This window comes from Vicia villosa, unplaced genomic scaffold, assembly GCF_029867415.1.
Source record: "Vicia villosa cultivar HV-30 ecotype Madison, WI unplaced genomic scaffold, Vvil1.0 ctg.000422F_1_1, whole genome shotgun sequence".
NCBI lineage: Eukaryota > Viridiplantae > Streptophyta > Magnoliopsida > Fabales > Fabaceae > Vicia > Vicia villosa.
Window position 1 is genome coordinate 124,809 of NW_026705199.1, and position 14,727 is coordinate 139,535.

General features: G+C 38.3%; 1 protein-coding gene across 1 annotated transcript; it reads left to right on the forward strand.

The window, feature by feature from the left end:
• The first annotated feature begins 10,152 nt into the window (after positions 1-10,152).
• Positions 10,153-10,824, forward strand: LOC131628067 (uncharacterized). Its single transcript, XM_058898928.1, has one exon. The coding sequence runs from the start codon at positions 10,153-10,155 to the stop codon at positions 10,822-10,824; it is 672 nt and encodes a 223-aa protein (XP_058754911.1).
• The last annotated feature ends 3,903 nt before the right edge of the window (positions 10,825-14,727 follow it).

A 14,727-nucleotide genomic window follows, 5' to 3' on the forward strand; every position in this document is an offset into this window, starting at 1 on the left:
GCTGTTGGGTCGGGAATGGATCCATGGGATTGGAGCAGTTCCTTCCACCTTACATCAGCGTGTAGCTATTTGGAGGTCAGATGGTATAGTGGAAAATATCGAAGCTGACCAAAGTTATTACAAAACTGAGAGTGGTCGCAGACATTTCGACCAGCATTTGGCAAATGTAGCTCCTTGCTATAAAGCAGAAGATGTATATCCTTCTGATGAAAGCGTGTCTAAGTATCTGAACTTAGATCCAAATTATGGCTTCATTTGGAATAAAGAAGATCCTAATGAACCATTGAACCAAGAAAGTCCTCCAGAACAGAGGACAACGGTCAAAGAAGATGACCACTGAGTCAGAATACCTGGCTCGAATAACGGCTTATTTGGCCGAAAACAACGAAAGAGCGGTTTTAGAAGCCGAATTAGAGAAAGAAATGGCTGCTGAGGCCACGATGATGGTAAAGAATGAAAACAATAAAGAAGCCAATCACCAAGTCGAACGACTCGACGGGATATACGATACAAACCTTTGGGTTTTGAAATGGACCCATCAGGATCAGTAAAAAGGATGCAAGCTCAAGATCCTCTTGAAGAAATTGATCTAGGTGATGGGATCCTTAAAAGGCCTACTTATGTAAGTACGAAGCTTACAAATGACCTAAAAGCTAGGTTGATTCGACTATTGAAAGAATACAAAGATTGTTTTGCATGGGATTACAATGAAATGCCTGGTTTAAGTCGACAGGTGGTGGAGCATCGACTACCATTAAACCCAGGGAAGAAACCTATCAAGCAACTTCCTAGGAGATTTGCACCGGAAGTTATGGAAAAAATCAAAGTGGAAATTGAAAGATTGCTGAAAAGCAAGTTCATTCGAACTGCGAGGTATGTCGAATGGTTAGCTAATATAGTACTTGTTATAAAGAAAAACGGTAGCCTCCGTGTATGCATAGATTTCAGAGATTTAAATAAGGCTACTCCTAAAGATGAATATCCCATGCCAGTCGCTGAAATGTTAGTCGACTCTGCAGCCGGATTTGAATACCTCAGTTTATTGGATGGGTATTCAGGTTATAACCAAATTTTTATAGCTGACGAAGATGTACCGAAGACGGCGTTTCGATGCCCAGGTGCTTTGGGAACTTAGGAATGGGTAGTAATGCCTTTTGGTTTAAAAAATGCTGGCGCTATATACCAACGAGCCATGAATTCCATGTTTCATGATTTTATTGACAAATTTATGCAGGTTTATATTGATGATATTGTAATAAAATCTAACTCTGAAAATGGTCACTTAGACCATCTTCGTCAATCTTTTGAACAGATGAGGAAATATGGACTCAAAATGAATCCTTTAAAATGTGCTTTTGGTGTACATGCAGGGGATTTCCTGGGTTTCGTGGTTCACAAGAAAGGTATTGAAATAAATCAAAATAAGACGAAAGCAATCTTGGAGCTAAAAGCGCCAGAAACAAAGAAGCATTTCCAGTCATTGTTGGGGAAGATTAATTTCTTGAGGAGATTTATCTCAAATCTAAGTGGCAAGACGAAGATCTTTTCACCACTTGTAAAACTCAAGAATCAAGATCAGTTCAAATGGGAGATAGAGCATCAACAGGCATTCGACCAAATAAAAGCATATTTAACGAAGCTTCCTATTTTACTACCCCCCAATAAGACAAAGAGTATGAAATTATACATAGCTGCATCAGGCTCGACAATTGGGAGTATGTTGGCCCAAGAAGATGATAATGGCGTCGAAAGAGCCATATATTATCTAAGTCGAACCTTAATAGATGCTGAGACTAGGTATAATGATATTGAAAAATTATGCTTATGTTTATATTTTTCATGTAACAAACTTAAGCAATATATAAAACCTGTTGATGTGTATGTGTCCTCTCATTTTGATATCATTAAACATATGTTGTCAAAGCCAATTTTGCATAGTCGAATTGGTAAATGGGCATTAGCGCTAACTGAATTCTCCTTAACATATGTTCCTTTAAAGGCTATGAAAGGACAAGTTGTGGCTGATTTTATAGTCGACCATGGGTTAGTTGACTCGTCTGTAAATCAAGTCGAGCAAACTAATTGGAAATTGTTTTTTGATGGTTCTAGTCACAAAAATGGTTCAGGCATTGGAGTTCTAATTATTTCTCCTAAGGGACTTCCAACTAAGTTCTATTACAAAATGAAAGAAGTATGCTCTAATAATGAAGTTGAATATGAGGCCCTGATTACTGGTTTGAAAGCCCTAATAGATTTAGGGGCAACCCGGGTTGAGATTCGAGGTGATTCTGAACTAGTGATTCGACAAATCAAGAAAGAGTATAAATGCATTAAAGAAAATCTGATAATGTATTATGCAATTGTGATACGCTTATTAGAAAATTTCGAACATGTTGAGATCTTGCATGTACCAAGATCCAACAATTACATTGCCAATGAATTGGCGCAAATCGCTTCTGGGTATAGAGTTTCTAAAGACAAGTTGGAAGATATGGTCGAGATTAAGAACAAAGAAACTTATGAAGTATTAAATAAATTGGGTCAATTGTCGACGTCAAAATTCGAGGGGGTAGATGATGTTGAAAATAAAAATTCATATGCCTTGGAAATTTTTGCCATCGACAATATGACTAATGCTGAGGGTGTATTGTTGAAAATTCACATAAGAAAATAAAAGACCAAGAGACTATATTAAAATGGCTAAAATTGAGCCAATCATTACAAAGGTTCTTACAAAGCATATTGGCGATCATTACAAAATTATAGCCAGTCAGTTAAAGAACGAAATTACAAAGTAGGGAAATTGTTCCTAAAATAGGCTAACTTCATTGTCTCAAAATCAATTTTAGAATCAAGTCGAGACAGGTTTTGTTTAAGCTGTCGAATGGTACTTTCTAACTTGAGCGCATTTTCACCATGACCAAGTCCTTTCAAGACTTCTTGGTTAATAGCTTCAGGCGAAGGGATTTCTTCAGTTTGAGCCAAATTAATTTTCTTGCGCTCAAGACTTTGAATCTTTTTGTTAAGGTCATCAATTTGTGCTTTGTAAGTAGCAATCTGGTTGTTGATCTCTCCTTGTTTATCAGAAAACTTCAGAGTTTTCTCCTGAAATTGTTCAACCTTTTTGGTCGAAGCTGCACTAGCATCCCATTCTCTTTCCAGTTCACGCTCTTTATTCTTGGCCTGAAGAGTGAGATTCTTCTTCGTCATAAGGTCCCTCCAGAGTTGGTCGAAGTACGCCTCAAAATCAAAGAAGAATTGAACAAAAACTGGTGGAAGAGAAGCTTTGATCAATAAATCTAGGATTTTACGAATTTCCCCACCAAGATGTTCAGAACTCTCAAGAACAGCGAGAAACTCAGGTTCGTCCAGATGGGTTTTCAGCTGGCATATAGTTTCGACAAGGGAAGCATCAATCTCAGCATCAGGAATGGTCGATTGAGCCAGAATCTCAAAAGAGCTTGGTCGCAGCTTCTGAAGTCGAAAGAGAGCCTCCAAAGGATTAGTCTTCTTCAAATCTAGAATTTCTTCCTGACTAAGAGAACTGTTGGAGTTAGTATCATCAGCAATAGATTGATGTGTTGGCTGAGAAGCTGCGTTATGTTCTGGTCGAGGGATATCTTCAGCAGATTTTGTGGCAGGAGTCTGTTCGATGGTGGGTTTGCCTTGAGGATTTGTTTGGCTTTGACCCGGAGTGTTCGCCGAATCAGTATTGCTTCCAAAAGCATCAGTCCTTTGAGGGCTAAAAGGATTGGAGTCAAGAGTAGCTTCAGCAATCTTTTCAGCAACCTCGACAATCTTTTCTTGAGTATGGTCGACAGTTGGTGCATCCTATTCAAGAAAGGTGTTAGAATAGGGGCGTCAAAATGCAACATATTGGAAAAGAATGTTAAGTTACCTCAGTAAGGATTTGAGATGAAGAAATGGTTGGAGCTGTTTGAGGTTCGACGACCATGTTGGGAATGTTTTTAGTAATTTTCCGTTGCTTTGTTGGAGACGGAAGCGGGGTTCGTGAAAAAATGTCACTCTCATGATTTGGTGGAGAGGTTGTTTCCTCTGAGTCAGCAGAGACTACCAACTGAAGAGGAAAATGACAATCAGAAAAGGTTGAAGTAGCATCAACGAAAGAATAAAGTTAGGACAAATACCTTTCTAACAGTCTTATTCTTCTTGGTGATGGCAGTGCTTGATGTATTGGGACGTTTTCGACCTGATTTAGAATCAGAGGCTTCGACTTGAGTATTAGGATCAGGCCCTGAAAGGTCTAAGCTAAGAGTTAAAACAGTGCCACTAACAATGAGGAAGCGAAAGCAAATGAAAAGGCACTTACTTATCGTGAGTTGTTTCTCCAGCTGGTCGAATGCATCATTCAGTTTCTTGGAGAAAGAATCTCCATTGAAGAGTTGGTAATATTCAGACCACCATTCATTAAACTCTTTAGTTGTGAAGTAGGAGTTTTGAAAGGTGAAAGTGGGATGTTCCAGAGATTGTTTGTTATGGAACTTTAAGCAGTCAAGATGTTGACGAGCTGTGAATAGTCGACCAGAATAACAAATGTCTTTGTCATGTGAATACAGGCTTTTGGGTAGCATTTGACTCAAGCCAAATTGTCGAGATACTAAGTTTGGTTGGTAGCTTACAAACCCATAGCACTTACCTGTCGACTCAATGCGGTGGGAAAGAAGCGTTGGAGTCAGAAAAGCAGCCCAAATAGCATTTAAGTGAGCTCGAAGGGTTGGAGTATTTCCAGGGAAAACGGCTTTAAACCAGGTTGGCCCAAAACATCTGTTGGAAAAAGGGGCCATAGAAGCTATGAATGTTTTACATTCAGAAAATAATTTCACATGTTTGAAAAGGTTAGGCCTGTTAGACTCATCTTGAGGAGTTTGAAAAGCAAGTTTGACACCCTCGACCCTCCTATCATACATAACCTCTAGAACAGAGCGGGAGACGGTGTATCCAATGTGTGACTCGAAGGTGGCATTCAACCAATGTTGTAAGAGCCAATAAGGTCCCAACAGAGAAAGTTGTTTTGGGGTTTCATGAAGACGTTTGATTTTTAGAGATGCTATGCTTAAAGTATGATAGAGATAGGCGAGAAGAAGCTTACCTAAAGAGACTTTTCGGCCTTCGTGAATTTGAATAGCTAAAGGTATGTAAGCTTTAGCAATCTGAACTGATCCTGGGCAGAAAAGATAGTATGATAACCAGTAGGTGAGAAAAGCAACATGCTCTTCGTCAGAAACTTCTTCTGTTGTTTTATCAAAATGATCTTGCATGTACTTGGTAATGGTAGCATTGCTGAAGTTAAAATTCATTTCTGTGGGGAGAGTTGGGTCGAAAATTTCACCCAATGGTGAAAGCCCTGTAATGGCAGCCACGTCGAAGAGAGTGGGAGTCGTCATCCCACAAGGAAAGTGGAAGGTGTTAGTCGAACCTTCCCAGAAGAAAATCGAGGCAATTAGCATGGGAGGACAAACTCTGTGACCCGTTCTGGATAATTGTATGGCGTCGAAAATGCCCAATTCTTCCCACCGTTGTTGTTTTTTCGCTTGAATTTTGTTAAGCCAAGCCAAGTATTCCTTGTTACCAGGAGCTGGGGTTGAACGGAATACCCTAAGCGAAGGATCCATGAACTTTAAATCAAGGGGGCGTGGTTGATCGAAAGCCACAGGCATGGTGGTCTGGAAGCAAGGAAAGAAACCAGCGGTTTGTTCTGGGTGGTAACGGTGGTCAGGTAATGGCCCTGAGAAAGCCATCAGTTTATCAGTAATCTGGAAAGGAATTAACATCTGGTTCTGCCAAATGATGGCTTTAGCTTCAGAAAGATTAGGTTGTGGAATGAAATCTACTCCCTGTTCCTCTTCTTCACGAGACATAATAAACCATAGAGGGTTCGCGCCCGTAGCATACACAGTGGTGTTAGTGGTTGTGGCTGCCATTGTTGTGTACGAAGAAAAGAAGAAGGAAATGGGTAAAAGGTTAAAGGAAAGAAGTGAATCTTTCTGAAACAGATGAAGAGGGGAGTGTTTTCTGAGTGAGAAAGAAAGAAAAGGGAGAAAGAAGCTGTCTATATATGCAGGCTGTTGATGACGTCATTAGAAATCGTGTAAAGAAGAAGTTGTAAAATCAAAAGTCACGTCAAGGAAATGCTTTGAAAGCTGGGTTCAGAAAGTGGGAGCAGTTAATAGCCCATTACCTAGCGTTTAGGTAATAATTAGCGCCTGGGAAAGTGAAACGTAATCATGGCGTAATGGGAATTAACAAAAGTAGAAACCCAAGAAAAACTGAAACGACAACTTTCTCTTTCTTAAAGTCAGTCGAAAGAAGTCGCTTGGAGGGGCAATTTGTTACCCTAGGATTTCGACTTACTAAATAAATGGGCAACTAAGGCCCAAAATTGGCAATTGGGCCTCTATTTGGTAAAAAAGGCCCTAAATTGGTAATTGGGCCTCAAATTAAGATCTGCATTACCAGTTGGGTCGAAGCGATTCGACCAAATGGCGTTTAATAGTCGAAGCTGTTCGACTGGGAAGATCGTGTGAAGCTTTAACGTTCGACCAGACCAAAAGGATGCGAAGACTTAAGGATTTTTAGCTACAGAAAATGAAAAGGAAGTCGAGAGGCAGTAGAAGTTAAGGAGCAGTTCCAGGCAGTTTTCTGGCAGTTTTCACAAGACGCGTTGAGGTCTCACAATTGAAGATCTTGCATGTCGAAGACACGTGTTGACTGATAATCAATCGACCGTTAGTAGTAGTTATTTTTTATTCTCTATTTAAGCAAGTTTTATAGGAATAGTTAGAGGTCCGCATTTTCTACATAAACACAAGTAAACTCAAATCTCTGCGCAATGAGTAACGAGTGCAACTTCAGAATGTATGTATGCGTACCAGTTTAATTAAATGCAATCATTTTACATTACATTTTATCTTTCAGTTCACATTTACTGCCTTCTTTATTGCTTTGATTTACTTTAAAGCCTTTAATTTCAGTGTTTACTTTTACGCTAAAGTCACTATTTACATTTAAAACAAATCAGATACACATAATATAACAAAATAAAGCAATCAGTCCTGGAGTATTCTAGTTGACTCCGCAAAGTAACCTTTAAAAAGGAAACTAGCGCTTGTTTACCAGTTTTCTGGGTAAACAATTCCAGACTCTCTTTCCAGCATTCATTAAGCCATTCAATGAACATAGTATTCTTAGTTTCCTGCTTCTATGTATCCATCAATTTATTCTGCTCATCCTGAGTAAGAGCATAAGTTACCCACGGTAATATTGACTGGAGAACTTCAGCGCATGTAGTTCCAATTTTTCGGCCCAGGCCCGGCCCAAGGCCTAGGCAATTGAGGCAATGGCCTTGGGCCTCATTTTGTTGGGCTATTAAAAGGGGCCTTTAAATAAAATATTCAAGTAATATATTAGCACAATTCTAACTTGAATTCATGTTGTTCTAAGGGTTGTGCATGCAGTATTAAATCATGGATGTTGGCTTCTATTTTCCAGTATTATATTTGTCATTTTTTCATTTAATTATAAATTGGTCTAACAAATTCATCCAAAGAAAAATTTGGTTCAACAATTCAATTATGTTACAATTAACTTATTATTTTTATATTTGTATAAATATTATTTTTTAATAAAAATTATAATAAATATGGTTTAATTTTTACAATTTAAAAACTGTATTCATTTTTCCATTTTTAATTAATTATTATAGTTTAACAAATTGGTCAAACAATACACTATACAATTATGTTATAAATAATTATTTATTTTTAAAATTCTATAAATATTATTTTATAAAAAATTATAATTAATTGAAATTTGCTACACATATGTTTTATTTTTTATTTGACAAAATCATGTATAATTTGATATTAATATGTTATTTATCTTCTTTTAGTTTAAAAAAGTGATTGAAATTTACTATAGTTTCCACACGAATAAAAAGAAATATTTTGTAATGTAATTTAAAGACTAAATTGATGAATTTAAGATGTTTTAGTGATGATTAGTTAATTTAATATTATTTAAGGATTAAATTGAAGAAAATAATAATTTAAAGATTTGATTGATAACTTATTCTATTTTTAAAAAAATTCTTAGAATTTTAATAAAATATATTTTATTTTATAAATTTTTTATTTTAAATTTTGCCTTAGGCCTCAAAATCTGTTGGGCCGGATTCCGGCCTACTATCTTATCTTGTTCTTCCATAGCGAAATGTTTCCCATGGCCAAAGTTCACACTCTTCCCTGAAAATATGCTGATCCAGGGTCACTCTTATGGATTTGCACATCCCCTGAAACTTTGTTGCAAGTTCGTTATACTTCTTGACAACATCATCATTATCATTTGCATCAGAAGTCCCAAAATCACCTACTGCTGTAATTAACATTGCATTTGCATAACAGATTTACATCTTATGCTAGCTAGTCACTCAAAAAGTGCACTACATTGTTTATATGATCAACATGAAGATGATGGAAATGCCTCTGTATGGTTTCCATTATGTGAGCATAACTTGGAATAAAACTCAACTTCTGAATTAGATGCCGCTCTTTCACTTAGAATACTTTCAATCGAACACCAAAACTCATTAAATTGACTTTCTTCTTCAGCATGCTCCTGAAAGAAAGAAAACTCTCCAAAATAACTTTGTCCTCAACAATAAAGGTTGGTACGGAAATGTTCAATTGAAGAAACATGTGACTTTAACAAGAAGGAAATTGTTATGTTAATACAAAATTAACACAATAACCTATGAAATATGCAAACCTAAATTTAAAAGCTGGTATGTCAGTAACAAAGTTAAACTTAAATTTACAAAGGGAAAAGGAAAAGTAGCAAAAGCACAGAAATTCGCGGTTGAATATCATCACAGCGATAGCAAATGCCATGGGTAATCAGTGTAAAATGTCAACCGATTTATGAAGATCAAAATCTGTGAATCGAGTTTAGAAGAGCCCAAGAGGACTCGACTTTGTTCCCCGAATTCGTTACAACCGCCGTCTAATGGCTTCTCCATCTGGTAGCTTAATTTCCTCCAGAATTGTGCGTTAAGATATTTGGGCATATATGGCCGTGTGGCCTATTTTCGAAGAATCATGGTCGATAGTAAAACAGTAAAAGATGTTGGTGCACACAAGATGAAAGATGTATAATAGGGTTCAAGAGGGAAAAAGTGTAACTAATTTTTACTCAAGTGAAAAATGGTTACAAAAATGATTCTCCACACTTCTCACACTCTAACAATTACAAGGCAGATGTTGGATAGGGTCACGACGAAGACACCACGAGGACGTGTAAGATCTGGAGTAGGTTGAGCTGAGGTAGTAGAATCCGGTAGAATAGGGGAAGTATTGGAATTGTCAGTTTCAAGGGTAGCCTTAGACGTGAAGTAATCGATAATTAATCTCAACCTCCACGACAAGAGTAAGGCAACTGGATATTTCAAGGCTTCAATTGAAGTAATTAAGCCTATTGTATGGTCCTTATAGACGAGGAAATCTCATAGACACTTGTGAAGTAGCAGAAAAGGAATTATGCAAAAAGGAATGAACTGGGAGTCAGTAGGATCCACTAACCAATTATGGTTGTCAGTGACATATATGACTGTTAGAGTAAATCCAGCTTATGCTATGTTATTTGAATAAGTCAAACTATTATGGTCGTGGGAGGATCATGGGGTTCAGTTTAGGTTGTCCTAGTTTATAGGATTTGTTTGTTTCGATTTTCTAGGCACTTTCTATCCGTTTTATTAGGCACTTTCTAGTGCATTCAATTTATTTTACAGTTTCCTTTGTAAGGCTATTTATAAGCCATGTTTCATATCAATAAAACAATTCAGTAGCCAGAATTCTACAACTGTTAACATCTGGTATCAGAGCCGGGTTAAGGACTCCAATGTGGGCGTTTGGCCCATGCCCATGCTAGGCGTGAGGGTGGGTGTTGAAGTTGGTATTTGTGAGTTTTTTGAAGTCCCGCATTGCTTAGGTTCCCGAACTGTTGGGTGTATAAATATGTGAGGACAACCTCACTTCTTGAGCCAGCTTTTGGAGCTTGGGATCTGAGGAGAAAAGTTGCGGTTTCTCAACACCGTCAATTCCCAAATTCAATGGGGATTTTGACCACTGGAGTATGGTCATGGAAAACCTCCTCCGATCAAGAGAATATTGGAGTGTGGTGGAGACAGGCTATACTCTTCCCAAAGAAGGTGTTGTTCAGACAGATGCCCAGAAGAAGATTCTTGACGAGATGAAACTCAAAGATCTAAAGGCAAAGAATTATTTGTTTCAGTCTCTGGACAAATCAATTCTAAAAACCATAACAAAGAAGGAGACGTCCAAGCAGTTATGGGATTCGATGAAGATGAAATATCAGGGGAATGCTCGAGTCCAACATGCTCAGCTCAACCGACTTCGAAGGGAGTTCGAGGTCTTGGCCATGAAACCAGGTGAGTTAATTAATAATTACTTTGGCAGGGTGATGGTCATTTCTAATGACATGCGGAATTGCAGAGAAAACATGGATAATGTCAAAATTGTCGAGAAAATTCTGCGAACATTGACAGAGAAGTGGAACTATACAGTGTGTTCCATCGAGGAAGCTAAGGATATTGATGAACTTTCAGTAGATGCCCTACAAAGTTATCTCTTAGTCCTTGAACAAAAGTTCAAGAAAGAACCCGACGAGGAGCAAGCATTAGTAGTGTCTTACAATGAAGGTGGTAGCAATCGAGGGCGAGGAAGAAATTCCTTTAGAGGAGGAAGAGAACATGGTCGGGGGCATCAAAATTACAAAAAAGCAACCATTTAATGCTACCATTGTCATCAATTGGGACACTTTCAATATGAGTGTCCCAAATTGGAGAAACAAGTCAACTATGTTGAAATGAATAAAGATGAAGAGATGCTTCTTATGGCATATTTTGAAGCTGCTGAAGCAAAGAGTCAGGATGTGTGGTTCTTAGACAGTGGGTGTAGCAACCACATGTGTGGAGATACTTCTCTCTTCTGCACCATGGAGGAAGGCTTCAAGCGAGATGTGAGTTTGGGAAATCAAATGAAGATGAAAGTGGTTGGCAAGGGCAGCGTGAGACTGAATTTTGAAGGAGCAAGCCATGTTGTTCGAGATGTATTCTATGTCCCTGAACTGAGGAACAACTTACTCAGCATTGGCCAACTTCAAGAAAAGGGCTTGGCATTTGTGATCAAAGACAATGAGTGTCGCATCTACCATCCCTCGAAAGGCCTCATTCTTCAAAGTAAAATGACGGTTAATAGGATGTACATCCTAATCTCAAACAACAAGGCAACAAAGGAACAATGCTTCCAAACCGATGCTCAAGAAGCCGCACATCTGAGGCACTGCAGATTTGGACACTTAAGCTACAATGGCCTTCAAGAATTGTAGAGAAGTAACATGGTAAGGGGCTTACCTAGTCTTGGAGAGATCACAACAGTATGTACTGAGTGTATGAAAGGCAAGCAACATAGAGAGTACATTCCAAAGAAAGCCTTGTGGAGAGCTGTAGAGCGTCTAGAACTCGTACATGCTGATATTTGTGGTCCCATTTCTCCTATGTCACATGGCCAAAAGAGGTATTTCATATGTTTTATTGATGATTACAGTAGGAAGGCTTGGGTATACTTTATTACTTATAAGAGTGATGCATTTACTGTTTTCAAGCAATTTAAAAGTAGTGTTGAGAAGGAATCTGGATTATATGTGAAATGTTTGAGAACAGACCGTGGATGGGAGTTTACTTCAACTGAGTTCAATGATTATTGCAGAGATAATGGCATCAAAAGGCAACTTACGGCAACATACACACCCCAACAAAATGGAGTGGTTGAGAGGAAAAACATAACAATCATGAACATGGTTAGAAGCATGCTTGTGCAAAAGGAGGTACCTAAGAGCTTTTGGCCAGAGGCAGTAAACTGGGCATTCTACATTCTCAATAGGTGTCATACTTCAGCACTAAAAGGTATAACACCAGAAGAGGCCTGGTTTGGCATTAAACCCTCAGTTGAACATTTCAAGATATTTGGGTGCATTGCACATGTTCATGTGCCAGATCCAAGAAGAATTAAGCTTGATAATAAGAGCACAAGATGTGTCTTATTAGGAGTGAGTACTGAGTCTAAAGGATATCGTCTGTATGATCCTATTGGAAAGAAAATTACAGTGAGCCGCGATGTGGTGTTTGAAGAGGACAAACAATGGGATTGGAATCAAACTCATGCTGAATTAGTCAAGCTACAACTTGAATGGGAAGACAAGCTGCCAACAAATGAGGAAATTGAGCAACAAAATGATGATACGACAATTGCTGAAATAGAACAAGAGAATGACAGTGTGTCCCAGACAAGACATGATACTGAAATAGAACAAGAGCATGATGAAAATGCGGAAGCCGACAATACAAAAAGCGTGGGAAGAGTTCAACGCAGCAGAAAAGCTTCGGAGTGGATGAATGACTATATATTCAATCACTGTGTTGATGATGGAGGTAATCCAGTCAGTTTTTCTTTGATGTCTAGCACAAACCCCTTGACATTTGAGGAAGCTGTGAAAATTGATAGTTGGAAGAAAGCTATGGATGAGGAGATAAAACCCATTGAAAGAAATAGCACATGATCATTAGTTGCTCTTCCAAGAGGAGCTACTAGCATAGGGGTCAAGTGGGTATACAAGACAAAATTGAATCAACATGGTGAAGTTGATAAGTACAAGGCTCGTTTAGTAGAAAAGGGATACGCATAACATGGCATAGATTATGAGGAGGTGTATGCACCAGTGGCACGAATGGATACTGTTCGAATGATTCTAGCTTTTGCCGCTCAAAGAAATTGGATTGTATATCAGCTAGATGTAAAGTTGGCATTTCTACAAGGAGAACTCATAGAGGAAGTTTATGTTGATCAACCAAAGGGATATGAATTGCCACATGAGGAGACTAAGGTGTACAAGCTCAAGAAAGCCCTCTATGGACTTAAAACAAGTCCCAAGGGCCTGGTTTATCAGAATAGAAGCATATTTCAAGGCCATGGGCTTCGATAAAGAGGCAAGTGAACAGACCCTATTCACCAAAGTCAATCAACAAGGTAAGTATTTGATTGTAAGTCTTTATGTTGATGACTTAGTCTATACTAGAAATGAGGAGATCATGTTGCAATACTTTAAGCAATCAATGATGAAGGAGTTTGGGATGTCTGATTTAGGAAGATTGAAATATTTCCTTGGAATAGAAATCATGCAGCTTGATAGTGGGATTTTCATCATTCAGATGAAGTATGCAAAAGAGATCTTAAAGAAGTTTGGCATGGAAGCAAGTAATCCAATTTTAAATCCAATGACTCCAGGAGTTAAACTTAACAAAGACAATGAGGGTGTCACTGTGAACAACTCTTTGTTTAAGCAACTAGTTGGAAGTATGGTGTACTTGACCACCACCAGGCCTGATATCAAGTATACTGTGAGCATGGTAAGTAGATACATGGATAAGCCAACTGAGCTACACCTGATGACAACTAAGAGATTACTAAGATACTTGCAAGGAACTGTGCGCTATGGCATCTTCTACAAGAAATTAGGAAATCAAGAGCTTGTGGGATACACAGATAGTGATTATGCTGGTTGCATGGAGGATAGAAGAAGTACATCTGGTTATGCTTTCATGCTTAGTAATGCAGTTGTGGCATGGTCGTCGAAGAAGCAACCTATTTTCACAGCACTACTGAAGCAGAGTTTGTGGCTGCTGCTGCATGTGCTTGTCAGATGATCTGGATGAAAAGGATATTGGCAAATTTAGGCTATGGTGGAAGTGCAAAACCAGTCATTTTCTATGATAACAGCTCTGCTATAAAGCTCTCTAAAAATCTAGTTATGCATGGAAGGAGTAAACACATTGATGTTCGCTTTCATTTCCTACGTGACTTAGTGAATGATGGTGCAATTCTGTTACAATTTTGTGGTACCAAGCAGCAGATATCTTCACAGAGCTACTCAAGCTTGAAGATTATCAAAGGCTCCGGAAGAAACTAGGTGTTTGTGATGTATCAGAAGTAAACTAGAATGTCTAGTTTAAGGAAGGGATTGTTAGAGTAAATTCAACTTATGCTATGTTATTTGAATAAGTCAGACTGTTATGGTCGTGGGAGGATCATGGGGTTCGGTTTAGGTTTTCCTAGTTTAACAGTTGTAGAATTCAGTTTCTTTTACAGTTTCATTTGTAAGGCTATTTATAAGCCATGTTTCCTATCAATAAAACAATTCATTAGCCAGAATTCTACATCTGTTAACAATGACTTGGGAACCTGATTAATGGCCAAACCTTTGGGAGCTGATACAGAGATTGGATTTTTCTGGTTACTCTGATGTATGGAAGTGCGTGAGTGATGCGGTACTAGACCCTAATTCTATCTAGTATGCCCTAAGAAGCAAGTCATTGGTGAAGGATCGACATGATACATGAAGGAGATAATCTCCAATTTAGGAAAAATCTGGTGTACCAAGTTGGCGAGAGGAACTATTATAACTCTTTGCTTATTTTGAAATGCATAATTCCTAGAACTACGCTAGGCAGAAATTGAAGTGAAGGAATATGCAAAGTGCAGTATACCATGTTCCCTGCTAGTCATGATTCGTTTAAGCCTCAATAAGATCGTAGAACTACATACACTAGGCATTGGGTGGTTAGGGGAATATGACTAG

Bases quoted from the DNA above. Each gene is read 5' to 3' on its own strand.
- LOC131628067 (XM_058898928.1), top strand. From the start codon at position 10,153: ATGGAAAACCTCCTCCGATCAAGAGAATATTGGAGTGTGGTGGAGACA.